This window comes from Neolamprologus brichardi, unplaced genomic scaffold (assembly GCF_056152115.1).
Source record: "Neolamprologus brichardi isolate AB-2024 unplaced genomic scaffold, ASM5615211v1 NODE_ptg000036l+_length_2141236_cov_1, whole genome shotgun sequence".
In the NCBI taxonomy this organism is placed as follows: Eukaryota; Metazoa; Chordata; class Actinopteri; order Cichliformes; family Cichlidae; genus Neolamprologus; species Neolamprologus brichardi.
This window is the reverse complement of record NW_028270138.1, coordinates 1107356-1134877: the sequence shown is the minus strand read 5'-3', so window position 1 is coordinate 1134877 and position 27522 is coordinate 1107356. Positions and strand designations below refer to the sequence as shown.

The window sequence follows — 27522 nt, the reverse complement described above, 5'->3', positions numbered from 1 at the left end:
GCAGATGAGCCATCTTTGCTAACTTCCATTTCTCAGAGTACAGCGGTCCTTCGTTTATCGCGGGAGTTAAGATCTAAAATGACCCGTGAGAGGTGAAATCCACAGAGTAGCCAACTTTATTTTTTACACTTATTATAGATGTTTTAAGGCTGTAAAAGCCCTCACTACACACTACACACTTTCTACACTTTTCTCAAACAGGCACGAACACTTTCACACTTTTCTCTCCTGTTTAAACTCTCAAAGTTCAAACGTTCAGAGAAAAATAAGTCCAGTGTTACAGAGTGAAACCAAAGATCAAACCCTGTTTTCAGGTGCAGAATAGATCAGCTGCCAGAGGATTCAACATTAATGAATCACTGGTACGGAAGTAGAGGAGGCAAGAAGAATGAATAAAGTTTGTAGAGTAACAAAGTACAAGTACTTTGTTACTTCTCAGCTCTGTCTGAAACACAAAAACACTTTCTCCAAAACATATAATTGAGGTCTTCATCAAACCTTAAAGGCTTCCTCTTTGTTTGTTTGTTTGTTTTGGATTTAGTTATTGAAGAATATATGTCAACAAACTTAATGTTTGTTTCAGTGTCTTTTCACGATTCTCTGGATGAGGCAGGCGAAGAGGAGAGAAAGAACAACACAGTGGAGTCTCTGAACAGAGGTAACACCAACTCCAGAGAAGAATATCGATATGTGTATTTTAAAGTGTTTTTATTTGAAACCTAATATCTTAGACACGCACAGTGACAGCATTTATATGCAGTGTATGTGGGCTCTATGAATGAGTACAATGCAAATAAGACACTGATCAAGGAGCCCCTGTTAGCTGGAAATCAAGAGGCTGCAGTACAGTAACAGTAGTAAGCTGTGTGCATGTAAAGAGCCAACTGTGGTAGAACCGTGTGGTGTAATTCAGTGTCTTCAAATCAGAGAAGCCTAGAAACATGTTAGTTAACAGAGAAGGACTCTGAGAGACAGCTCCTGGATGAAAGAGAGGGACAAGATCTCAATAACTGAGTTCTAGAAACTGTCAAACTAAGACAAGTTTATTTATACAGCACAATTCAACAACAAGGTGATTCAAAGTGCTTTACAGAGACATTAAAACACAAATAAAAAGCATGATTTAAAATTGATTTAAAAAAGGACCAGTAGATAAAATCAGTAGTTAAAATGTAAGTTTTGAAATTTAAGCTTAAAAGTGTGGATTTGGTGTTTTATTCAAAAGCAGCTGAGAACAGGTGAGTCTTCAGCTGATCTGAGTTTGTTCCAGATATAAGGAGCATAAAGCTGAATGCAGCTTCTCCGTGTCTGGTTCTGACTCTGGGAACTGATAAAAAACCGGATCCAGACTCAGAGTCACAACGTTGGCCACTAGGATGAAGAGGCAGAAAGAATAAATAGCCTGTTTCTCCAAAGATTCATCTATGAGGGAATCTCAGCTACAATAGCACAAGCCAGACACACTGAGCTGAAGCTGAGATCATGTGGGTGGCTGTAGCTCAGGCCAACAGATGAAGCTGGATTATATTGAGTGCTCGGCACTGTACAAGGTGCTCTAATAGTGCCCTAATTATATTCATCAGAAATTCAGTGGGACTGTGGAAAATGACACTGGACACCATCTACAAGGCAATCAATCAAATTACCACAAAGTGTGCAACATACCAGAGTCATGCACTGTCCCCACTGCTGTTCATAGGCTTCACTCGCCTAAGTCAGCTCGTCATGAAGAGCAAATACCATCGGCCTTTTGGTGTACGTGGATGACATCGAGCTATATCCCGAGAGTTAGTGAGACGTTACTGATCCATCTCACCAGGATCTGCCGCAAGGATATCTGGATGTTCTTGTGACTGGATAAGGGTGGCTGAATGGTTGCAAAGAAAGGGAAGATGGTCCAGGCTGAATGGGTTGAGCTGTAAAAAGGCAGAATGGGAGATGCACAGGACAGCTACAAGTACTTACCCACAGGCCAACAGGAACTATGATGAAGCTGTACAAAGGGTAGCCACAGCCAGATATTTCCAGAAGGCGAGACAGCTGCTGAGAAGCCATTTGAACGGTAGCAATAAGATCACAGCCATCAATGCACGCACCAATCATCAGATCCCCCCACTAGAATAATACGCTGGCCACAGGAGACGATAGAGGCTACTCACACTGAATGCCAGAGCAGCTGACCTGAAAGAGAAGATCATGGCAAAGAAAATTTAGACTCTACACGGCTGTTTACCAAGACCGTGTCACGTACCTGTGAAAGTCTGCTAGAGGATAACAATGCAGCATTATGCACAATCCCTGCTGTGACCATCACTGCAACCAGCTGGCTAATTCAGTTTCATTTATACACCAAATCACAACAACAATTGGCTCACGGTGCTTTACATTGTAAGGTAAAGACTCTACAGTGATCCAGAGAAAATTCCACCTATCAGATGAGCAAGTACTTTAACCCTTTAAGCACGTACACGCTCCCATTTGTGTAACTATTTTAAAATCCTGGTAGGATGGTCATGATCCCGGGTCTTTGACCAGCGTTTTGTGTTTTCTATTGTTGTGATATATTTTGGTTCTGTTCTTCCTCAGCTTAATGTTTAGTAGTGATGTGTCCTGTGTGTCGAAGCGTCGAATCGTGTGTCGGGTAATCTCGGGGGCGTGTCTGTGAAGCGCGTATCGAGGCTTGCTTTGATTACGTATGCAGTGACGTTCGAGGCCTCGCGGGCAGTCCGTACCACGTGACTGATTCAGGGACTGGTACACCGGTTCGCGCCAGATTCGAAATAAAATGGGCAGAAAAACACAGCTGATTTCCATCACACTGTGTTGTGGAATTGGATTACGTACGTGTTACATAGTTACTTGAGCATTTCTTCTTCGATGGAACCAGGAAGGAAGAGATTTTTTATTTCATTTTATCTCTCCTAATAAAGTATGCACACAGTAATAAATATCACAAATGATAAGCACCATAATATAAATAAACAACACTACAGATCCTATAATCTGATTTCTGTCTTTTAGTTTATTAAAAAGTGAAGCGCCAAATACTAGTTTGTGTCATTATCCAGATGTACATAAGCATGATTACACAGGTACTAGCGGGTTTTGATTATCGATTAAAATCGATTCTAGCTTGGATAACGTGATATCGATTCATTAAAATCCTGAATCGATTATTAATATAAATATTACTACATTTCAACCACCACCAAACAGCTAAAACAGTAAATGAGAGCAGGTACACCAATTCTGCACAAAGACGTAAACACTAAGCGCTGACTCATCAGAATCAGTGAGATGTCGCCTTTCTCACCAGACAGCGTGGACACGGTCGGGGCTGAAAGCCGACAGCTCGCTAATTCTAATCTAAGGCATCTGCTGTGATGCTTACACATTAGATAAAGTCTCGAAAGTGTCAGCTTTCTTTTTATAGTTATAAAAATATGCAAATGTACTGATCTATGATCTGGATTATACTATTGACTGACTGTCTGAGGCTAACAGTTACACAATCATACCAAAACTCTGTCCTGATAGTTTCCACTTTCTCTTTTGTATCACACATACTGAGACAATATTCGGGATAAATAACCAAGAAAACAATTTATTTATTCAGTTTAGAGGTTTACACATCATTATAATCACAGAGCCTTCACTTGAATTGTCCACTTGATGGCGCAGTAGAGCAAATGAATCATCACAATGCTTCGAACCATGAGTCGACCAATTGGGTGGAAAGCTTCAGTTCATCATGAGGCTTCATCTCACCATCACTAATGTTTAGTCATTTCTTCGGTGTTTCCTCGGTGTAAAGTCCGTGTTCCTTAGTCTGTGTCTTTGCATGTGTGAGTTCCTCTTTTATTTTGCAGGTCTGCGTCTCTCGTTAGTGTTTCTAGTTTCGCTTCCCCTTGTCTCGTTATGTCCAATCACTCCCAGCCGTGTCTCCCTCCTGTTTCCCATTCCCTGATTGCCCTGTGTGTATTAAACCCTGTGTTTTCTCGTGTTCGGCTGCGTCTCTCCCTCCGTCGTCTCAGGTTGTTTCTCCGGGTCTCTCTGTGTCTCTGTTTCTGTTAGTTTTTCCAGTTTAGGTTTTGCTTAGTTTCATGCTCACCATCTCTGTTTGTATCAACATTTGATGAATAAACTCACTTGCATCTGAGCTGCCTGCATAAAGGGTCCTTTAATAATTTACACACAGCTTCCCCGCAAACCGTGACACAAATAAGCTAGTGCACCACCGGAGTTGTACTTACACAGCATGCATTCAGCTTGTCCCAGGTCAGGGTTTCCTTTGCAAAAGTCAAGTAAAAGGTGCTCGCAACCACAGTAACATAATCCAGAAACACACCTGGATCAGCTGTTCATAGCACTTCCTACGTTGCAGTTAACATCATCAGATTGTCAGTGCGAACTTTCAAGTCCGCCATTACCTGCGAAAACCGGAGGTGGTGTCGTTACAACATACACAAAACCTAGTTTTCCCCCTACAGGGCCTTTCAAAGGTCAGCTGGTGTTTTTGAAAGTCATGTTTGACTTTATGCCTTTGTGTGTAGTTTCTGGGAGGCTGAGAACTTAAATTACACTGTTGGAAGTTGTTTATTTTCATGCTGCTTTGTTGCAAATTGTGCACAGTAATATTTATTTTCAATTTTTTTCCTACAGTTTATAAAACTGTAGGAAAAAAATTGAAATAACTTTCCTGTGGTTGGAAACTATTTTGTGCAACGTTTTTGCATTTACAGTTTTGGGGGAAATGCCTGTGAAGTTTCTGTAACTAGAAATATTCATAGGAAACAGAAGTAAACCTGCAGCCTGAGAAGGAAGTGTTCTTCGGGGAAATACTGCACATAAGATGTTTTATGTGGTGAGAAGGATTTTAAATTAGATACTGGATTTAGCAGGGGGCCATGTTCTGTGCACTTTCAGCCCAAGTCCAGCACCCTGAGACGATACACAGCGAAAGGAGGCTAAGAACCAGTGAAAGTCAGAACCACTGTTCAGAATGAAACGGCTAAGATCCATGAATCCAGGAACATGGCCACAGCTGATAGTGTGGCTAGAGTACATGGTTCTGTTGAGGCAACAGAAACACAGAGAACGGAAACATCATGGAAAGACAAGCCTCTGCACAACATGCACCACCAGCGCCGCACGAGCTCGATAGAGGCTGGGGTCTACCACACCACAGGTGCAGTTCAGTCCCAGTTCTATGGTTGAACCCTCTCACAGACTGGTGATGACCAGGCGTAGAAGAAGACGCCATAGTGATAAATGTTATACCAGGTAGAAGCAACATCAGGACGTAACACAAAAAGCTCAACACAACCCGAGGGCTGTGAGAGGAGCTTGTGTGGAGGGTGAAGTAGTGGTTCACGAGGAGTTTGGTGCACTCGGGGCACGGACCCCTAAAGTGGTAGTGAGTGGTAGTGCTTGTAGGACCATCACGCTCCCAGTTCTGTGGCTGACAAACTGAGCTTGAAGGGTAACGACCATACAACATACATCTTTTTCCGCTCCAGTTCCTCCTCACTCTACAAATTATTTTCTTATACAAGAATCTCCTGGATGCACTGGTACGCATGTTCAGTGATGTGTCCTGGGGTCATCGGGTGTTTCGGGTCTCACAACACAGACCCTCACCCAGGTGACCCAGCCGGGCGTGATCAGGCCCTGACTTGCGTACCAGTAGCTACCCACGGATCAGCCCTCTTAATCCGCAGCCACCTTGTGGCTTTCTCTGCTGCTTCGCTCACAGCCTGGACGGGCCTCTTCTTGGCTGCCGCAGCCACGCCCAGCCGGCCTCTTTGCAGAGTGATCGTCCTGCAAAGCTCCAACAACCACCTCTATGGGCTCATAGAAAGTCTTCCAGCCCCTTCCCCTGCACTCCTGCACTACTTCCTGGTACTTTCCTCTCATTGGCCTCCTCGATCCGCTCCTCCAGTGTGCTGTGAGCTCCAGCATGATCAGAAATATAGTGTCAGGGTGATAGATGGTCTTCAGCTCTGGTATTAAGATGTAGCTCTTTCTCTGGGCTGCTCTTTCCTGATGCAGTTTCCTCTTTAGTGTCTGTGATTTTACTGCTTCTAAGGAGAAGCCACAGTCCCTGATCTTTGACAGAGATTATTACATAAAGTGTCTAATCCACATCTCACACACTGTGATTCACATTTTCAGTCTATGCAATGAATGAATTATATGTTTTTTTACAGAAGACATTTGAATAACTTCAGCCTCATTAGGTAAAATAATATGTAAATATACATAATGAAACCAGATTATAAGACAAAGTTGTAAACAATACATATGTGTTCAGGATGTAAACACGTGAAACAAACTCTTTAAACGTGACTGAAGCTTCCCTAAAACATCGTTCAAGTTTCATTTAACTTTCTGGATGAACTTCATTCATTTTCTCTACAGGTCAGTCTTACGTGCAAAGTGGGGCCTCAGAGTTGGAGGCTCTGCAGGAGGCCTACAGGCAGGTCCATGTTGTGGAGGATTCAGATGGCCGTGGTCATCATTCCTCATCTTTGGAAGGGAGATGGAGCATCAACAGACCTCTGTCTCCTTCCTCTCAACATGCCCAACAGTCTCTGCAGCCTGTTTCTACCAGTGACTCAGGTCAGAAATGATTCTACTTTAGGTCTTTGTCAGTCTGAGTATACAGCGTATAAACCCCAGGTCTGTGGTTGCTCAGTGAGCAAACCCCAACGGCTCTTTCTGACACTACAAATGAGAAAATGTGCAACATGGATGAACCCTAATGTCATTTGACAGTTTTGGAAAAGCATCAATGTTTTTTGATTATTTTCCACAGATTTCAAAGACTTGAAAGGTCTTCATTTCACATTTGTCACACCTGGGCTCCACTTCTGTGTCACATCATGTCACATCATGTGTGTTAGCCCCATAAATAAGATCCTACCTGTGCAAAAGTGTTTGTGATGGGCAGGATCGTAAAGGATAAAAGTCTGCTGAGAAATTCTTTTGTCTTTGTGTATTTAGAGTTGCCCACTGCAGAAGAGCTGATGAGGCTGCTCCGACCAGAGGCAGCTCAAATTAGAGGCTTCACCCTCCAGCCTGTCAGGTCAGCTTGTTTTCCTCCCAGTTCATCAGCATCTCAGTGTTTGTGGCACAAACACAGTGTTCAAGTAACATTTGAAGGGACTCACTGTAAATATTAAACATCAGCCAACAGACGAGCTTAAATCTGACGTCACAATCTGTCTTAACTATGTTAAGGAGCGATCGTGGCTCAAGAGTTGGGAGTTCGTCTTGTAATCGGAGGGTTGTCGGTTCGAGCCCCGGCTCGGACAGTCTGGGTCGTCGTGTTCTTGGTAAGACACTTCACCTACCGCCTACTGGTGACGGCCAGAGGGGCCGATGGCGCGATATGGCAGCCTCGCTTCTGTCAGTCTGCCCCAGGGCAGCTGTGGCTACAACTGTAGCTGCCTCCACCAGTGTGTGAATGTGAGAGTGAATGAATAGTGGAATTGTGAAGCGCTATATAAATGCAATCCATTATTATTATTATTATTATAAACAAGAGTTCTTGGTATGCTGTGGACAGCAGTTCATCCGTGGGCTGGGATGATCAACTGGAGGAACTCTGCTAGCAATAAAACAAGAAGTGAAGAATAAACTCGCAAACAAAAACAGTGAAACAAACAATAATCGTCCAAAACAAAACAATGAAAGCATCGATCGTTATGGAGAGCACGTCTGTGATCATCAGTTCTGTGTGAGGCTGTGCAGAATGTTAAAGTTTGCATTGGTTTGCAAATATTATGAAGCCCCTGTTTGTTCCCAGCAAAACAAAGAAAATATATCCGATATTTATAAAATGTACAATTAAAAATAAACTGTTGTATTTAATGATAGCAGCACATCTCAAAGACACTGGGCCATGTGTACCAGCCCCTCGCCTTTCAACAACAGTCCTGAGACAAGTAGGAAACCAGTCGCTGGACATGTTGGAGAGGATTGTTGTCCCACTCTTGTCTAACTGCTCATCATTTCTGACTCTTCTTTATGTTTCATGATGAATCAAATGTTTTCAGCTGGTCAAAGGTCTGGACTCAGAGTGTCAATGATTATGAAATGGATGGTAATAATTAGGAAACCATCTGCACCCTCCAAGAAAATAAAAGTATGTAGTTTCCACAGCAAAGGCAAATGTGACAGGTGAGCTAAATGTGTTACCTGTCAATGAAAGTCGGGCAGATGTGACGACTAATGCTGAAACCCGTCCGTCCATCCGTCCATCCGTCCACCGTCTTCTGCTGGGCACTAATGTGTACTCATTTATGTAGATGAATATGAGAGAAAAATGTGTTATCCACCATCTGTCTGTATTTAGAAGAACTCACCATCGTGACATCACTGACACTCGTCTGAAACAATAGTTACAGTAGTAACTGTAAAGTTACATAAAGTATTTTGTTTCTTTTTACTGTGGTTTTCACTTGGGTTGCAGTTTTGTGGGACCCAACCAAGAAAAGACGTCCAGGGGGCTGGAAAGGGCCTTCGTGGATGAGTCACAGCCCCCTGCAGCTGCAGCAATACATGGGGCCGAGGAGTCGACAAGCCACCCAATCAGTGCTGCTCACCCCCCCAACAAGGATCTGATTGGCAGCATCAGAGCAGAAGTAGACAAGCTGATGCAGGATCCTACCAAAAGCTCTTCTCTCACATCATCTCACACTGGCACAACTAAGAAACACCCGGTGAGCAAACTATAAAAGGCACCACTGTAGAAAAGAGATTACATTCACACTTTGCATCATACGTTTCCTCAGGCCTCCCGTGGCTCCCTCACTTCTCCTTCCTGTACCTCTTCAATGAGACGAGCCACTCCAGCTCCTGCAAGAGGCCAGCGACTGGGTGGGAGAGCGGCGGTGACTTCAAGGTCATCAGGGATAAGTAGAGGTTCTGCTGCACCAGCCAAACCCCGGTCTGCTGTTTCCTCACAGTGTCCACACAGAGCGACATCCACAAAGACCCACGAAGATTGCTGGGACTGCACAGGTTATTAACTGCACACATCGAGTCATCAGAGGCTTTAGATAATGTAAGAAAGAATGGTGTGCTTTCCACACTGATAGAAACTGTACAGTCATTGATCGATCATTGGATAACTGCTTAACTTCATTTCTTATCAGCCAGCATCAATCCTGTCAGTTTACCTTGTAACGTCCTGACTTTGTAGCACTTCTTTGAATCCCTTTCTGTGTTTTCACTGGTAGAACCAGGAGTAACAGTGAGGAATGAACTAGTGGCATCTGTTCAGTCCTTGGTGGCTGTCCTCCAGCAGCAAATAGACGCTACCAAACACCAGGATTCTGCACAGGAAGTCAGAGAAACCAGGCTGGAGCAACATCTTCCACAGATCAGTGTAAGGAAATACTGTTTGTGCAGGTTTTCCTGACCACCAGCATCTTTTCACTCTGTGTGGTTGGTAATAACCTGTATACTTTAGGAAGATTACGACAGCTGTTGTGTTTGGCTAATCTTGTTTGAACTCGAGTGACTTCACTTACAAGGAGCACATTCCAGTGATGAAGCTGGAAAAGAGAAAAACAGGGCTTCATTAATGCATCATTAACACCACAACACAGAGGTTCCTGTATTCACACTTACACACACAGTTACTGTCCCTCCATTTAGAAAGGTGTCATGGTCTATTTTGTGTAGTTGTTTTTTCCTGTGTGATAATATTCAACATTGCTATCAGTACATGTGTCTGTGATTTAAACAGCCCAGCGCTGCTCCTGATGCAGGGGAAACTAATACCTGTGCACTTGTGCAGGTGAAGCCAAAGGGAAGATACCATCATCTTTTCTTTGACTTGGAAGGAAGTTGGTTTGGAAACATATTTGGAGATGCTTCATCCTCTGCTTTGCATTAGTGTGGGAGCCCCGTCATAAACATGTCCATTATGCCAGCAGGTCCACACGTTTGTCATTCATACTCCCCTTGCAATGGCTCTACGCCCCCCACTTTGGGAACCTCTGCCGTAATACTGTTGTTTTGTGCTGAAAAACACTCCTACAGCACATTGATGGATAGAGCCTGGTCTGTGTGCTTATTTAGTGCGTCTTGAATACACAACAGTGTCAGTGTAGTTTTCATTTCTGGGATATTAGTTAATTGATTTGAGGGAGCATTCCAGAGGATATTCTGACGGGAACTTCTGGAACGTGGCATTGGATTACCAAACACCCTCATGCTTACTTCCATCTCAACTTCTAATACTAAGCGTGTCAGCAGTAACCATGACCTCTGCTTTTCTTGAACAACATCATACAGAGAACATGAATCCATTCATCTTCTATTACTTATCTGAAGCCAAGTTACAGTAGTAACAGGACATGTAGGGTGTTGGAGATGGAAGGGATGTGTACTCTCTCCAGATTGAGCTGACCTTTCAGAGCTCTCCTTTTGCCATGTTTTACAGTGTTAGCTCTTTGTGGGATGAAGTCTGTGTACCTAAAATCTGCTGCTGGTTAGCAAAGCAGAGCCTGAAGCTTACAGATCCTAGACAAAACCTGAGTATGTGTAGTAGCTGGTCATTGGTACAGCTCTGGGTCCCAAAACATAAAATATTTAAAATGGAAAGATGTGAGTAAAGTTAGAGCCTTTGTTGTTTGCACATCACTTTAGCAAGCTGAGAGCCATCCAGGGAGGGACTGAGCTGCAGAGCTGAAGTGCAACAGCCTCTGCTTAAAGAAGGACTTCACAACCGATGATCACGTGTTCATCCGTAGTGTTTTTCACCTTTTACAAGGACAGAGTTGTTTTTCCTAACACAACACAAACATACTGCCAAAATGTGTGTTTCAAAAGGAGAAAAGCAAAAACATGTTGCAGCTCCTGTGCACACTGACTCTTGCTGAAAGAGAGGCGTGACTTTGGTTTGTTTCAGACTGGCAGCTCTGTGCTGGAGCAGCTGAGGACGCAGCTGGCACAGAAGGAGAGGGAGCTGCAGATGATGAAGGCAGGAGCAGAGGAGCTCAGCTCACTCAGACAGCAGAATTACCTGCTGCAAAGCAAGGTGCATAAACACGTCACTACTTTCATTCCATATATATGGAAAATGTAGGATGGCCCTTTCTTATTTGGGTAAGACTTGTGTTTTTTCTCAGCAGCTGAGAAGTGCAGAAGAAGCCAGTCAGAAGAAGAGGTGGGTGGAGGCTGCAGATGTTGCTGCAGATGAGAAGTTCCAGCAGATTGATAAAGAAATAAAAGAGCAGGAGGCACTGATAAAAGGTTACCAACAGGTGAGTGACCCTGAACTCTACATCTTATTGTGACTTTGTCACAACGTTTTTCTCTCAATGATTTCAGTGTAATTTCGTCTGAATGGATGCAAATTTATGACACTACATACTAGAGCTGCCACAATTAGTTGACTATCAAAATCGTCGACGACTGATTTAATAGTCGACGCGTCGTTTGAAGCTTTGTAAGATCACAAAAGACGCAGGAATAAGTAGTAGGATTTAAGAGTGTAATAACGGACTGAAACAGAAGATGGCAGCACTGCATGTACAAGGATGCCAGCTGCCGTTAAACCCCGAAGAAGAAGAAGCTGTGTCCCAGAATTCATAGCGCAGCCCAGCTCAGTTTCCAACAATGGCGGCAGCTAGTTAGTTTTAATATTACTCTTATTATTCTTTCTGGGTCACAAAATAAACGTTTAACATATTTTCAGGCGAGAATGTAGCTGTGTAAACCTCAAATATCTGCTCAGTTTATCAAGACACCGCATATTTTCAAAAGCGCTCCGACGTTTTCGGAGACGTCTGTTACCCACTAGCTCGATAGCTAGCCGGGGGCTAGGCTAACTAGAGCCGTGAGAACACCGGACTCCCGGCTAATCGTTTTCAAACCCACCGCCGTCTTTCGCTACTCAGGTTAAACATGATATATAAGTCACTTAGATAACTTAAAAATGTTATTGTTTGGCTTTTTTCAGTATTTTATTTGTTCCTGAGTAAATCGGTTTGGCTGAGATTAAAGTTATAGTTTTTACACAGCTGAATAAACGTCAAGCAGACAGCTGATTATCAGAAGTGTGAGATGCTCCAGAATTTACTCCGGTGTCCTGTTATATTTTAGATAGCAAGGAGTTTATTAAACTTCACCGAAACAATCTGCAAATTTCATTAAAATTTAATAAACTATCATCTTGTCTTTATTGTTAGTTAGCACATACCTTAAACACTTAAAGCTGTAAGCTAATGATAGTTATATAAGAGCAGATGCTGCTGGTGCAGTAAGCTGTACGGTTTACGTCCAATGGATGATGATCTGATTAGTCGACTAATCGCAAAAATAATTGGTGACTAGTCGACTATCAAAATAATCGTTTGTGGCAGCTCTAGAGGATAATGGTCTAAGAGCCGTGCTTACAGCTTTGTAATGAATCAGAAGAGTCGACTCCCATTGAGCGAGAGCCGGCTCCTTACTTACTCCTCACTTAATTTCCTTTTGCTGCTCAGCTCTCACACAGTGGCTCAGCTATGCTCCAATCCCTCCATATTGTGGCCAATCACATGCGAGGATATAGGATAATATCATTATGTGAAAAACAGAGAGGGTGATGGACGTGACAGTCAAGTGGAGCGTGCGTCTGTCCTCTCACTGAGACAGTAGACAGCAGTGAGGAGGGCTGTGCGAAAGCAAGAACACATAAATATGCCGACACCTGTAAACGAGGCAGCATCTGGCTTAGGGCTGTTCGATATAACATATATATCGGATGACGATATAAAGACGTCTATCGTTTCATTTTATGCTATCGTTTGTTTTGTGGTGTCACAAAATAAACTGTTTACAGCAATATTTGTTCATGTTTTGATGTCACTGTAGTTATTAAGTTCTCTCTTTCTCTTATATTTAATATAACCACACTACAGACGGACAAGCGCCTGTTTTTATGCGTTGTCGTTAGCAACAACGACGGTAACAGCATCGCGTGTCCGCTTGTTTATGTTCCATATAAACCTTTCACAATAAAGCTCAAGATCCTGTTGAGACTTTTCAAAATAAACTGAATCACGTGAAAGAGCAGATTATTTACTGATGAGAAGTAAAAAAGACGCCAGGTGCTAAAAATAAAGCTTAGACTCAAACGTTAGAACAGGCTTTTCCCCGCAGCACGCCGTGTAATAAATACTCACAAAGAAAACGGCGCCGTTACAACTTATGTCTAAAAATGTATCGTTTCATGCATCGGTTAAAACACTCGACTCCAGCTACACGACGCACAGCTGGAAACACTTCACGCAAGTCGAGCTGCCCGAGATTCACAGAAGTTACAGAAAATGTTACATTTTTGTGATTTATATCGTTATCGGACGATAGATGTTTTATATCAGGATATGAGGTTTTGGTCATATCGCACAGCCCTAATCTGGCTGCAGTTTAAAGACTTTTTTTGCCTCGGTCTCGTCTCGACTCTGTCTTGGTCTTGACTCGGTCTTAGTTAAGCGGTCTTCACTACAGGTCTTGTATTAACACAGTAAGAGGTTTATTTAATATCACTTTCATCCGTACTTATTTGACACTCTCATTTCTCTGATTCTTTAAACACATTTCCCTTTGTTGCTAATTTAAATATTCCCAATTCCTCCTGTTCTGCTTTAGCTTTTGTGCATAGATCATCATAAGTTTTTTTTGCTCTTGACTCTGTTTTAGGCACTTTTCCCCATGCAGTCACACAGACTGCTTCTCCTAGCTCCTCCTTGAGTCCTCCTCACACTCAGCTCCTCCCATCCTCCTGTTAGTGTGCTTCACTCCACTCTGGGAGACACTTCTTTCTCCCTCACACTCAACACACCATACAGTGTCTCGCTCTGCAGAACCCAAACACACGGTTTTAGACGCAAATTTCAACTTTAAGCCTAATTTACTAACCATCAACCACTGTCAGGCAGACTGTCAGCTGTAACGAATTTTAACTTTTATACACACAATCTAAGGACAGTGTAGCAGGATTCCCAATCTCAGCTCGGAATTGAACCGGCGAAAGAACTTGGGCCCACACTCGTACAGGCTGTCAACTGTGGCGAATTTAACTAGTCGATTTCAATCAAGACGTGTCGACACGACGAAGGCTGTCCCAATTCATCGACTCCTTCAAATGCAGCCGACAAATGCGTCCTCCTTTTCCCTGAATTTGAAGGATGGGCTGGGTGTGTCCTTCGTGGGCCACCATATCCCAGAATTCATAGCGCTGCCCAGCCAAACTCCAGTTTCCAACAATGGCGGCCGCTACTAAGTTTTAAAATTACTCATACTAATCTTTCTGGGTCACAAAATAAACTTTAAACATATTTTCAGGCGAGAAAGTAGCTGTGAAAACATCAAATATCTGCTCGGTTTATTAAGATATCACATATTTGCAAAAGTGCTTCGACGTTTTCGGAGACGTCTGTTACCCACCACCTCGATAGCTAGCCAGGAGGTCAAGGGTCACTAGAGCCGGCACATCATTTTTAGATCACTGCGGACTTTCGCTGCTCTACATCTACTTTAGATGTGTCCTTGATCCATCACAGATGACTTAAATGGATAAATGACCTCCTCAACATGTCTTGAAGTTCTCCAGAGGCCTGGTAATGAACTAATCATGTGATTCAGGTGTGCTGACCCAGGGTGAGATCTAAAACCTGCAGGACACCGGCCCTCGTGGACTGGGATTGGGGACCCTGCTTTAAGAGTTTGCATAGGTTTGGCAGATGAGAGTATCTTTACTGAGAGGGACTCATCTTCCCCTAAACTTTGTCTTTCTGCCATCTGCTTAAAACAACTTAGAAGTCCTCTCCACTCGCAGCAGTGCTTTACCTCAGAAGCTCTATGTTAAGACGCCCTGTGGGCACAATTTATGAAATTCTAATCATTTTCAGTTTTATACAAACTGCAGTAAATAGAAAAGCCCATATTAGGTGTGAGCAACGGTTTAAAAAGACAAGATTTGTACCTAGTTGTTCTTTCATTGTTTTTTTTACATTAATCTTCCTCCAGGAGAATGAGAAGCTGTATTTACAGATGAAGGCTCAGCAGGCCAAGAGTAAAGCTAACGAGGAGGCCATGTTTAGAGAAAACCAGCGGCTGCTGAATGAGCTGGCTGCCACCAGGTGAGCGTCTGACAGGCCTGTACGTCCCACACATGTGTTGTTGTTTGTGTGCACTGTGAAAGACTGACCACTTGGAACACTGCGAGTCATACACATGTTCATGCATCGCTTCATTCTGTGCATTTAAGCACCTAACAGCGAAGCTAACAGTGAAGCTAACAGCGCGTGGAAGGTATTCAACACATAGGCCAAACTAGAGATTCATTCGTGTTCAGGGACAGCAGCGCTAACTTTAAGTTTGTGAAGTAGGTCGTTAACAAACAGAGATGTGGAGTGGTTGTTCTGTGGTCAGGGTAAACCTTCTCTAACCTCACCAGGAAGCAGCTGAATAAAACTTCGAGGCCAGTGGGAAGTATATGCTTAACGGATCACACTCCACGCATCGCAGACTTGTTAGCGCAAATAAACTCACTTCAGGTCAGTACCGCTCTCATCCACCTGTACTGTAAGGCTTGAAGGGCTATGTTAGCCTCTTTGATGTAGCACAGATGTGAATCTTTGTGCAGAGAAATGAGGCCAAGATGTCTGCGGACGTCCACAAGCTTGAGCAAGAAAAGCAGGCTCTGGAGGTGGACATGCAGCTCATTAGGAAAGAGAGAGACCTGGCTGAAGCCCGAGCCACCTCCACAGCGGGTAAGATACAGAACAGTCCTGAAACTACAATATTCATGTTTCATCCCCTTTTCACTTCATATACAAACCCAATTCCACAATGCTATAATAGGATAATGACAAGCCCAAGTTTGGAGCTTCGTTTTGCCTTCAAAACATGCAGAAATGTGCAAAACTCTGCCAGTTTAAAAATGTGCTACCGTAGCAGAAACCCATGAATCAAAGTGGCAGCTTCAGATGTTGTGTTTGACCAAAGAGACTCACTTTAATGCTGTGTGACAAAGAAAAGCATCACATGCTGTCAGGATTACTGCAACACTGAAAAGTACTTACTTATACTTACTGATGTTTACTTAACTGTCGCACAAAAAGCCTTTGTTGAGACTTCACGACGTCTCCTGTGTGGAGAAAGTATTCCCAGGTGTGCTCGGCTGGGATTTTGGCCCAAACTTCCACACAAACAGTCTTCAAAACTTGAAAGTGCTGCGCGGGCCCTTTCTGTGACCTCTGACCTTTAGTTCTGGATATAGGTCAGGTGATTGGCTGGGCGAGACACTTCATTTCTTTCTCTGAAGCCAGTCAATAGTTTCCTGCCTCTACATCTACAGTCATTTCTTCGCTATCAGGAATGTCTCGGCACATTTTTCCTTCATCCTGAAGTGTTCCAGTGTCACATGCTGAACCACCCAGACCTTGGTGGTGCATACCTGTTGGGATGGTGTTTATTATGCATTCGACGAGTGGAACTATGGTCTCATCTGACCCGACTATGTTCTCCCAGTAGTTCAAAGGCTTGTTTGATTGTTTTCAGCAAAATTTAAACATGTTTAATTTTGCTTTTTCTTCAGTAATGAACAGTATTGTGCATACAGGCCTCTCCTCCAGTGCCCCCTGGCTCTGCGATAATTCGGTTCCTCTGTGGGGAGAACCGCCCATGACCAGGCGCTGGCCACTGGAACCTTCAGGATTTTAGAAATTCTTCTGTAACCAATCAGGATGTTTTACAACAATAGGACTGTGACGGTCTTGAGCTAGAGTATTTGTTTTTACCCATCATGATTTCTTGATGGTCCCATCTGGCCTATAAAAAGGCAGGATTGCTTTCTAAGTGCTGATAAAGCTCAGCTGTGACTTGTCTGTGTCTCTCATTCTTACACATACCTTAATCTGTAGACATTTATGTTTGATTTCTTGTAATGTGGGGATTAAGCTGAAGCTTTCTTGTCAGTAGCACCTTTAGAAATATATTTACTTAGAAAACTGGTGACATGTTCAATACTTATTGTACCTGCTGTGTATATATGAGTAAGAACTGATTTCTCCTGAACGTGTTAGGAAATCAGACCTTTGAGATGCGTGCATTAGAGGACAGGCACCAGGAGGACGTGACAGCCCTTAAGAAAAAGCTGCAGTGGTTTGCTGAGAAGCAGCAGATGCTGGACAGAGATGCTGGCAGGCTGAAGGCTGCTACAGCTGAGATACACCAGCTCAGAGAACAGGTGACGCTCTCACACGATGGTTACAGACTGATTTATTTTGTACCCTCAATCTGCATGAATCCTCTGCCTGTGCTAACTAGTTTTTATTTTAAACGATACTTGCAAAGAAAAGCGTCTGGACTTCTTTGAGTTGCTTGAAGACGTTTCACCTTCATCCCAGAAGCTTCTTCAGTTCTAAGGTCAAATGGTGGAGAGTCCCAGATATAACCCTAGTGGGAGTTTCCCCCCACAGAGGGACAAAAGGACACAGTGGACATAGATGCTTCTTTCACTCCTCTTTCAAACCATCTGTCCTCTCTGTCCAAAATGTGAACGTTGGCATCCTCGAAAGAGTGACCTTTGACCTTTAGATGCAGATGTACAGCTGAGTCTTGTCCTGTGGAGGTGACTCTTCTGTGTTGTGCCATGCGCTTGTGAAGTGGCTGTTTGGTCTCTCCAATGTAGAGGTCTGGGCATTCCTCGCTGCACTGTACAGCAAACACCACATTGTTAAGTCTGTGTTTTGGCGTTTTGTCTTTCGGGTGAACCAGTTTTTGTCTGAGTGTGTTGCTGGGTCTGAAGTACATCGGGATGTCATGCTTGGAGAAAACCCTCCTGAGTTTCTCTGATACACCGGCTACATAGGGGATGACAATGTTGTTGCGTCTGTCCTTCTTATCCTCCCTCGCTGGTGTCTGATCTTCTTTTCTGTGCCTCTTTGCTGACTTTATGAATGCCCATTTAGGATAGCCGCACGTTTTGAGTGCTTCCTTTACATGTGTGTGTTCCTTCTTTTTCCCTTCAGGCTTAGAGGGAACATGTTCTGCCCGGTGGTGTAGGGTCCTGATTACTCCAAGTTTGTGTTCCAGAGGGTGATGGGAGTCAAACAGGAGGTACTGGTCCGTGTGTGTGGGCTTCCGGTAAACTTCGATGTTGAGGTTGCCATTCTCTTCAATGTGCACAGCGCAGTCCAGGAAAGGCAAACAGTCGTCCTTTGTGTCTTCCCTGGTGAACTTGATGTTTTTGTCCACAGCGTTGATGTGCGCAGTGAAGGATTCCACTTCCTGTGTCTTGATTTTGACCCAGGTGTCGTCTACATATCTGTACCAGTGGCTGGGTACTCTTCCTTTGAAAGAGCCAAGAGCCTTCCTTTCCACTTCCTCCATGTAAAGGTTGGCTACAATAGGTGACACGGGGGAGCCCATGGCACAGCCATGTTTTTGTCTGTAATAGCCTTCGTTGTATTTGCCTCTCTGCCATCTATAATCCAGTTTTGAGTTCCCTTCCCAGACGCCTTAAGGCCCACTCACACCCTGGGCCATCTGACCTCAGGAATTCGCATGATAAGGTGGGGCCAGGTTTCACAATGAGCTCACCTGAAACTCTGGCTGATTGGGACCCACACCCAGTTCCACACCTTGGCTCAGGCGATTAGAGGATCATCAGGGGGTCCTTTTGTCCCTCTGTGGGGGGAAACTCCCACTAGGTTTATATCTGGGACTCTCCACCATTTGACCTTAGAACTGAAGAAGCTTCTGGGATGAAGGTGAAACGTCTTCAAGTAACTTAAAGAAGTCCAGACGCTTTTCTTTGCAAGCTCCTTTGACTACGTCACATTTTCAATCTCTATTCAAAAGGTTGTAACGATCTGATAGTGGGTGTGGTGAGTCATAGCCCCGCCCACCAGGACATAAAGCAGGCTAATTCAATGACTGTAACATAACCTTCTAACGTGTGACTCAGTGTTTGTACCTGAAATAGAGTCTAAGAGTCTGTTTTAGCATCTGTGTGGTAGTTTTCATTCAATACTTTAAACATTTAAACACAAACATAAACAAAACGTTCAATCACACCATTTATGATTAATGAGGTCAGTGTTTAGTCTTAGAGACTGTTTCCTTTGTTGAACTTTATTTGTCTTTGTTGTTGTTGTAGTTTTTTTTAGACTTGAATAATTTATCATTCCCATTTAAGGCTGGTGGTTGTACTCTCCCAGTCACACCATGTGACCAGGCTGTGATGGTTTTCCCACAAACCATCGTTTTCTTTCCTGCTGTCACAGAGTGATTGTTGGTTTCTGTCTAACATTCAGTTCTTTATGTTACAGCAAAATGTGCCTCAAGGAAACTGTTGTTTTGATTTGAAAAAACTAAAATGGATTAAATTGTGTTTTAAGGAACGTGTCTGTCTTTGCTCTGGAAACATTGCTCTAGAGCTTCTTTTGTGGTGCTTTACAGTGACAACAGTAAAAGCTTTAGGAATGAGGATGGAAAGTAGGAAGTAACAGGCCGTCTCCATTTCAGGTAGAAAAACTGAAACAGGAAGTGGGCAAAAGAAACAGCTGGCAGAGAAAGGCGAGAGACAAATTTGTGGACTTGAAGAGGATGAAGGACTTGGAGCGACAGGTTTGGCACACGGACATACACTAACAGTTCATTTCTCCTTCTTCTACAACTTCATATCACTTGTTTTCACCAGGTGAAGGAGCTGGAACAAATACTCAGGAGCAGAAACCCAAACTCGCTGCCTGCTTTGATTTATGCTGCAGCCACATCTGCCAGCCACGAGGACGCCGGAGAAACGTCCTCTTCCAGCCGGATCACTGCTCTGCTGGAGCGAAGGATCCAACGTCTGGAGGCCGAGCTGGAGAATCACGACGAGGAAGCCAAACGCAGCCTCCAGGTTATGGAGCAGCAGTTTCACCGAGTCAAGGTACAGCTAACATCCACAGGCTCGTCGATGTAACGACCTGCCAGCACTTCCCACTCACACCACCAACCTGTTCACCACCTCCCAGCTTGGGTTCAGAGGTCAAACACTCAGCTTTATAAGATTGGGCTTCAAACTTTGTCATTTAAGTTATACACACCTTTCAGAGCTGTCTGCTAGGGTGGGGTTTTGTCCTTTGTAAAAATATGTTCCTCACATCTTAATACCAAAGAATTAGGGCAGCCACCATCTCTTGCTGGTCATCAGGAGAAGTCACTGAATCCACACTTTGCGATCACCACGTCTCTTCCTGTGTGCGTCCTCCTGCTTGGTGTGGTAGAAAACCAGAGCGACAAACAGACAAAAGCTTCATAGAGAGCTGTGAAGCCCAAAGAGGAAGCCGTGTGACATAATAAGTTCAGTTTCAGTCAGTAAATGAGCTTCTTAACAGCACAGCTGTGAGACTAAAACGTAAAACCTTTATTTTTCTCCTTTACATGTCTGATTTACAGCAGATCAGCGAGGAAACGTGTATCTGTGCTCATTTGGCTGAACCAACACTTTGAAATGTTCTTGCTGTGGAAGTTTGATTCATCACAGTGAAGACTCACGTTTCAGACGTCTGGTTATAGCAGAGACTCCGTGTGTTTTATAGAAGTCTGTCAGAACCATTATTTTCTGTGGTTTGTATCATTTAATGCTGAAATGATCATTAAAAACATCAGATGAACACATGAACTAGTTCCTCTTGTAGCCTCGTAGCACTTAAAGCTCTTTAAGTCACCTGACCACAAGCTCGAACATCCACACACAGTCCTGTGGAGCAGCCAGGGACTGAAGCACCATCAGCAGATCAAGAGATGAGGCAAAGTGAGTGCATCATAATATTTTTCTGATTGAACTCCACAGTTTCACTGTAGTAAAATACCCCTCAGCAGCTGTGTGACAGCACTATGAGTCGCTTTACAGCACTATGAGTCGCTTTACAGCACTATGAGTCGCTTTACAGCACTATAAGTCGCTTTACAGCACTATGAGTTGCTTTACAGCACTATAAGTCGCTTTACAGCACTATGAGTTGCTTTACAGCACTATGAGTCGCTTTACAGCACTATGAGTCGCTTTACAGCACTATGAGTCGCTTTACAGCACTATGAGTCGCTTTACAGCACTATGAGTCGCTTTACAGCACTATGAGTCGCTTTACAGCACTATGAGTCGCTTTACAGCACTATGAGTTGCTTTACAGCACTGGCCGTTTTGATTTCTGTAGAAAAACTGAAGGACAGAAAGGTTTTATTTCAGTTTGGACTCTTGTCATGGACACATTCATTAGTGTTTTCAGAGCATTGTTTCATAATGACTGCAGCCACTCTGCTGTGGAGGATCTGAGTCTGTAGGCATCGGCCTGCTTAGTTACTCCCACGAGCCTGTCAGCTGCTGACCGGCTCAGTGTCCAGCTGTACCTGTTAACTGGTTTGTGTGTCACTCACTGTTTATACATAAAGGAGAAAGTGTGAAGCACATGTGGTTTGTTTCACACAGGGATCAGTAACAGTGTTGCTTGGTCGGTAGCTGCTTTTGATTTGTTGTTTCTTTGCTTGCAGTCACTGATGTACTGCACTGGGTCCTGTATTATTAATTCCTCTTCATTAAGGACAGTTTTATATATAACGTGTCACAGTTATTTAATTAAATTAGACACAAATCAGATACATATTAATCATGCTCACAAACTGAGTCTTAAAAACGAACCTGCAACATTGTAGCAGATTTTTGTTGAATGCCACTGTGTGTCTGCTCTGCAGCTTCGCTACGAGCAGCAGGTCTGTGAGCTGGAGCAGCAGCTGCAGCAGCAGCAGCAGGTTGGAGCAGCAGCTGGGTCCCAGTCATCAGTAGTCCAGGCTCTGGAGGAAGAGCTGTACCGTGTGAAGCAGAGCCACACACAGACAGAGAAATCTCTGCAGGAGCAGATCGAGTCTCTCCAGCAGCAGCTTAAACACAAGGTCAGTACAAGTCTCACTAAAAGTCTTTTGTCTTAGCTGCCTCCAGATGCGAGAGCAGGCAGCCTTTGCTCTGAAACGTTGGAATAATGGATGAAGTAGGATAATGGAGGAGTTGATAACACAAAATAAACTCGATCATACAATACTGAGGAGAGCCCTTCGTTCTGCAGGCCCTGCTGAGTCCCGGCCGGCACCAGCGCCAAGCCGAGGCAGCATTTGGCGTGCGGCTTGAGCGGCTGAATCAAGAGCTCGCTAAAAAGACACGGACCATTCAGGAACTGAAGAAGGAGCGGAGGAACACGCCGTCTGCCCCCAACACACGAGCAGAAAGACGATCCACTGAGAGCAAACAACCAGGCCTCCTCACTGCAGCAGGAGAAACGTTCCCAGCTGCTCTGTGTGAGAAGACCTATCAGCCCACAGTATTCACAGGTGGGAACGCACTTTTTAAAATACACAAAAGGGACTAAAGATCACCTGATACAATGAAAATATTTTGTGGTCACACTGTTTAATTCACTTTGATTTTGTTTATATAATTCCAAATCCCAACGAGATTCGCCTCGTCGGGGATGAGAGCAAGGAGACGAGACAAAAGTCGTGCTGTGGGAGAGAGCCAAAGATTAATAACAACTCATAACTCAGTGCAGAGTGTTGTATAAGTACATAGAGAGTGAAAGGGGGCAATTTATGGTTCAGAAGTAGCACGTTTGCAGTCTGCTTGCAGAGAGCCTCGTCGTCAGATGGAGGCACAAATATGCTCCATGTGATCTGTCGACCAGTCGTGCTGTTGTTGGTTCATCACGCAGCCACAGAGAAGATCAGAGTTACAGCAAACTCAGAGCTGTGTGAAAACTCAAGTGTTAAAAATGACCGGTTATGCCTATAACGTCTGTTCCCTGAAGGAGAGGAAACACATATGCACATATGGGGGCGGCTGTAGCTCCGAAGGTAGAGCAGGTCATCTGCTGAAGGGAAGGTCGGCGGTTCGATCCCTAACTGCTCCAGTCTACATGCCAAGTTTCCCTGGGAAAGATACTAACCCCACGTTGCTTTCCGAGGCTTCCATATGAGTGTGTGTGACGCACTTAGATTTACTTATTGCATGAATGAGGCACGTTGCGTAAAAGCAGTAGTAGTAGTAGAAAAGTACCAGTCCATTTACATATAGTATATCAAGCCTGGCTGAAGACATCTCTGATTACATCTTTAAGACAGATGAGCTGTGAGGTTTGGCCCCACCTGCAGGTGCACATCCTGCAGGTCGATAGCTGCTCTTCACTGAGCAACGCTGCACGGCGAGGCACCGTGTTGTACCTCGTTATTCTTTCAGGGAACAAAAGTTATAGTTCAGTCGAGTGAATCGACTGGTGTGTGTGTGTGTGTGTGTAACTGAAAGTGGTTTACACACAAGTATTGTTTACTTATTGTAGACTTGCATCAGAAGTAAGAACATTCCCACATCGATGCCAGTGCAACACTAACAGCAGGGATATAGAAACGTCTGTAAGCAGAGCTGTGGTGTAGCTGGAGGCACTAGAAGATTTTTTCCATGTTTCCTTCTGACAGGGAGTCATATCTCTGAGGTTCTGCAGGAGAACGAAGCTTTAAAAAAGCAGGTGGAGCGTGTGCTGCTGCAGAGCGAGCAGGAGCAGGAAGCTCTGAAGGCCGATGCTGCTCAGGCCAAGCAGCAGCTGTCCAGGTACAGTTCTGTAGTTTTGCTTTCTGCTCGTTTCCAAATGCTTCTACTTGCACTTGCTGTTTAGGAAATGTTATCCTTAAAGTTCATTTGCAGTGTTGAATTTCTATCCCTGAGCCGTAAAAGGCTAATGGGGAATATCATTGTCTGACCTTTGTGAGTGGAAATACACAGGTGTACAACAAAGTGCCAGCCACTGGTTCTACTCAAGAACAAAGAGTGTGTGGAGATGATGCAGATCAATCTGTCAGGAAAACGGTGAAGGGGACGTCACGTTGGGGATGCGTGGCTGCTATTGGAGCATTTGTGCTGCTGATGAATTCTCAAGAATATAAAGACTCTTCAGATTCAGGCAAAACTGATTGGACGGTGCTTCATGGTGCAAATAGATTTTGACCCGTCCTGCAAAGAAGCAGGATGTTCTTCAACAACCCAGCCAATCACCTGCTGCCCCTGAATTACAGATATGATTTAATCTCCCAGGCTGACAGAGGAGTTTGAAGAGCAGCTATCCACTATGAAGGCAGAACACTTCAGAGTGTTGGACCAGCTGCGGGCCACCCATGCTCTCGAACACTCAGACTCTAAGGTCGCAGAACTGACGAATAAGCTGAGCACTCAGGAGGTAGGGCTCCCTCATCAAGCAGCCTCTGAACGACATGAGCCTGCTGTTTTAACATTCATATGTACCTGCAGATAATGATGAACCATCTGGACAAGCAGCTGAAAGAAATGCAGGGGTGCAAAGAAGCACTGAGAATATCCAGGAGGAGAGAGGATGCTCTGCAGACGCAGGTGAGGAGGTGGAGAAAGATCGCTGTGCTGGCTCCAGGATTGTACACAGAACGCCAGGATTATGGAATGCCAGGACCGCCAAAATGAATTAATGAAATACACCATTAAATAATTCATTAAATGTGTCAATAATTAATTGGAATTGGAATTAATTAATTTAATTTAGCTGCCTCTGTCTCGTGTTTAGCTAACCAAACTGCTGCAGGAGCTGAAGGAAGCTAAAGAAGCTTCAAGCTCGGAGGTGAAACTCCTGTGCACCTTGGAGAGGAAGATACTGAACATGGAGCTCCGACACCAGCACAGAGAGAAGGAGCTGCAGCAGGTACCAGTGAGGACACAACTAGCTGACAGAAACTGGAACCCAGAACCTGATGTGATGTGTAGTGACCCCTAAGGTCAAGATTCAGGTGTTTTAAATCAGCAGGTGTGATTAACTTTGAACACAAAGACATCCACGGTGGGTGATGAACTAACCACGTTCAAACAAAAGCAGTTCTGGATCCACATCGTCAGCGTAAATGAAACTAACTTGAACTCGTGGCAAATGTAAGCTGACCTGAATGTTATGTTAAGACTTTAAACGTCTCCTGGACTCTGGGAAACTCTGCAGTCATACAGACATCGGAGTTAAACACACTGCTGAACCTGAACATATACGCTGTGTGGTGGAGAAGACTGTGCACTTCCCCTGGTGACATGATCCACATAGAGGTCAGATGAAGTAGTCCTGCTGTATCAAATACAACCTGAGGTCTTTTGTTTGTCCCTCAGGTGCTCAGGGGGGCGTGGCAGACGCCAGGTGATGATCTGCAGTCTGAGCTGGAGCACTGGAGACGCCTGGCTCAGGACAAGAGCAGGGAGATGGATGCTTTCCGCCTTGAGCTCGACTCCATCCTGGACATCCTGAGACATCTGCAACGACAGGGAGCGGTCCTGCCGCCTCCTGAGCTCGCCGTTCCACAGAGGAGTTAACACAGCGTTTGAAAGCTGAGACTGTGAATGCTCAGCAATAGAAGTTTTTACTTTTTATTTAAACAACTATCTATTTTCATATTTTTCATGTTAATGGTTTATGACGATCAGTATTGCACCAAAGACCTGCAGAGGCTTGCCATCCCTGCCTCCACAGAGGAAACAGTCGTGTAAAATAAAGAAACCTCGTGAACATTATTTTGTTGTTGTTTGACTGTTTTACATATCTAGATATGACAACAGGGCCTGCAGATAAAAGTAATATACTTTATCACAACCACAATATGAATACACATTTAAATATTCTGCAGTAAAAGTTCTCCTTGTGGCCCCAGTGTGAGGTGGAAGTCTCAGCTAACACTGGCCGGCTTGGTCAGCAGCACCGAGCATGGCTGCTGGGTAGCACTGCGTAACATGCCGTCAGTTGTCCTCTGCAGGTGTTTTTGATGGGACTCACCTCAGTCTCAATTCTTCATCTCTTTGCCTCTGTTTCAGAGCCTTTGCAGGTCAACTACATGCCACACTTCGTAATAAGAAATCAGCTCCAGATTCAACTTATAGATCCAATTTGTCTTCATCATCAGATTTTCCATCTTCCTGGATTCTTTGCACAGTTTGGTGGTCCTACATGAGTAATATAATTAAACCCACAGCGGTGAGAAACGTTTTTTGTTACAGTCATTTGTCAGACTCTTACAAATCTACAGCAGCAGAGTCATTGAATCACTCAAACAGAATCTGAAACTCCTCGTTCTGAAGACTTCATGTACGTGCTGTTTTCCTTGTGATCACTCTTTCCGTTAAGTACAGAAAACTGCAGAGAGTAGCCGAATTTAAGTCTACTATAAAATCTTCAAGCGAGCAAATACATTAATCATCGATTCATGCTCGACGAGGAATGCTGTCAAACCTGATGTCACTGAGTGAAATACGGTGTACAACGGTCTGTGGCAGCTGTGCGCCCATGTGGGACACAGATTACAGTCAGTCAATTAGACACTACTGATCTTAACTTGTGTTTAAAGCACGCCGCCTGTCTTCAGAGTCATTCTTCCGCTCCAGCTTCTTTACGACTATTGGAAAAACCAAAGAGCTGTCAAAAAATGTCAGGAACGAGGAACGAGCTACAAGACCACCAGCAAGAATACTGAAGATTGTCGTGGTCTTCCAACTTGACAGTGATTGCCAACATACTGCCAAGGCAACAAACTGAACTTTGTTGTTGTTTAGCAGCAGCCAAGAAAACTACAGGAGTTTCTATAAAGAGGGTGGAACAAACTCCTTCCTGAGATGTGTGCAAACCTGGTGACCAACTACTACTGTGCTTCGAAAGAATCGTTTTTCCATCAAGTGCTAAGTCATGTTGTGCTTGGTGTGATATAATATTTATTTCACTCATGACATGAAAATCTATTTAAGTTTTTTCTTTCTAAGTCTTTCTGGATACTACCATGAAATTTGTGACTGTTTGTTTCTTTTGTATGTAAGTGAACTTAAAGCAGGGGGTGAAATTAATAACAAAAATACTGGAGCCTTTATTAACTCCTGTAAGAGCTACTCGGCTATGAAATCCCAAATCGACAAGCTCCTGTTGCTGCGCTACAATCAGGAGGTTTTTGTGTCGTTAATGCCAGAAGTTCAGAGGTCTGTGTTACTGTGTCAGCGGAGCACTGGCAGCTTTTACACTTTATGCCTCTCAGGACGTCTCTGACACCTGGCTGCCACTTGGTGGATGCGTTGCTGAATATTTTCTTTTGGAGAAAATACGTCAGATCACGAACACAAATGCTCAACTTTTTTCCAGCAGTTATCTACAAAGTTCTAGGTTCTCATAATTTTGCATCTCTTTGTGTTGGAGCCTGACTCGCTCAGATGAAATACATTTGTGTGATAAAGGATGTGCTGGCTTTAAAATGACCGACCGACCCCGTGTTCATTAACACTGTTTAAAACTGGTAAACATACTGAATAAGACTTCAAAAAGAAGTGGGAGAAAAAGTTATTTAACATAAATAACACAAAATCATGTGAGATGAGAGGATTATCTCAATTACACTGCAAAGGCATCCTTAATATAGTGTTAAACATCAGTTTAGAAAAACACCCAG

General features: G+C 43.9%; 1 protein-coding gene across 7 annotated transcripts in view; it reads left to right on the top strand.

Moving 5' to 3' along the window:
• Nucleotides 1-25598, top strand: part of cep162 (centrosomal protein 162) — a 39861-nt gene extending 14263 nt beyond the window's left edge. For 5 of the 7 annotated variants that reach the window (XM_087837545.1, XM_087837547.1, XM_087837546.1 and 2 more), the window contains exons 9-29: nucleotides 584-658; nucleotides 6421-6621; nucleotides 7006-7087; nucleotides 8477-8726; nucleotides 8799-9027; nucleotides 9246-9394; nucleotides 10925-11053; nucleotides 11145-11279; nucleotides 15031-15143; nucleotides 15461-15560; nucleotides 15650-15776; nucleotides 17091-17254; nucleotides 19537-19638; nucleotides 19712-19945; nucleotides 21751-21948; nucleotides 22119-22380; nucleotides 23518-23650; nucleotides 24131-24272; nucleotides 24344-24442; nucleotides 24630-24764; nucleotides 25214-25598. In XM_087837545.1, coding sequence (XP_087693671.1) covers nucleotides 584-658; nucleotides 6421-6621; nucleotides 7006-7087; nucleotides 8477-8726; nucleotides 8799-9027; nucleotides 9246-9394; nucleotides 10925-11053; nucleotides 11145-11279; nucleotides 15031-15143; nucleotides 15461-15560; nucleotides 15650-15776; nucleotides 17091-17254; nucleotides 19537-19638; nucleotides 19712-19945; nucleotides 21751-21948; nucleotides 22119-22380; nucleotides 23518-23650; nucleotides 24131-24272; nucleotides 24344-24442; nucleotides 24630-24764; nucleotides 25214-25414 — 3260 coding nt within the window. In that variant the 3' untranslated portion in view covers nucleotides 25415-25598. The remainder of the gene's footprint in view (nucleotides 1-583; nucleotides 659-6420; nucleotides 6622-7005; nucleotides 7088-8476; nucleotides 8727-8798; nucleotides 9028-9245; nucleotides 9395-10924; nucleotides 11054-11144; nucleotides 11280-15030; nucleotides 15144-15460; nucleotides 15561-15649; nucleotides 15777-17090; nucleotides 17255-19536; nucleotides 19639-19711; nucleotides 19946-21750; nucleotides 21949-22118; nucleotides 22381-23517; nucleotides 23651-24130; nucleotides 24273-24343; nucleotides 24443-24629; nucleotides 24765-25213) is intronic. The other 2 variants (XM_087837550.1, XM_087837551.1) reach the window with 2 other exon arrangements.
• Nucleotides 25599-27522: the final 1924 nt, after the last annotated feature.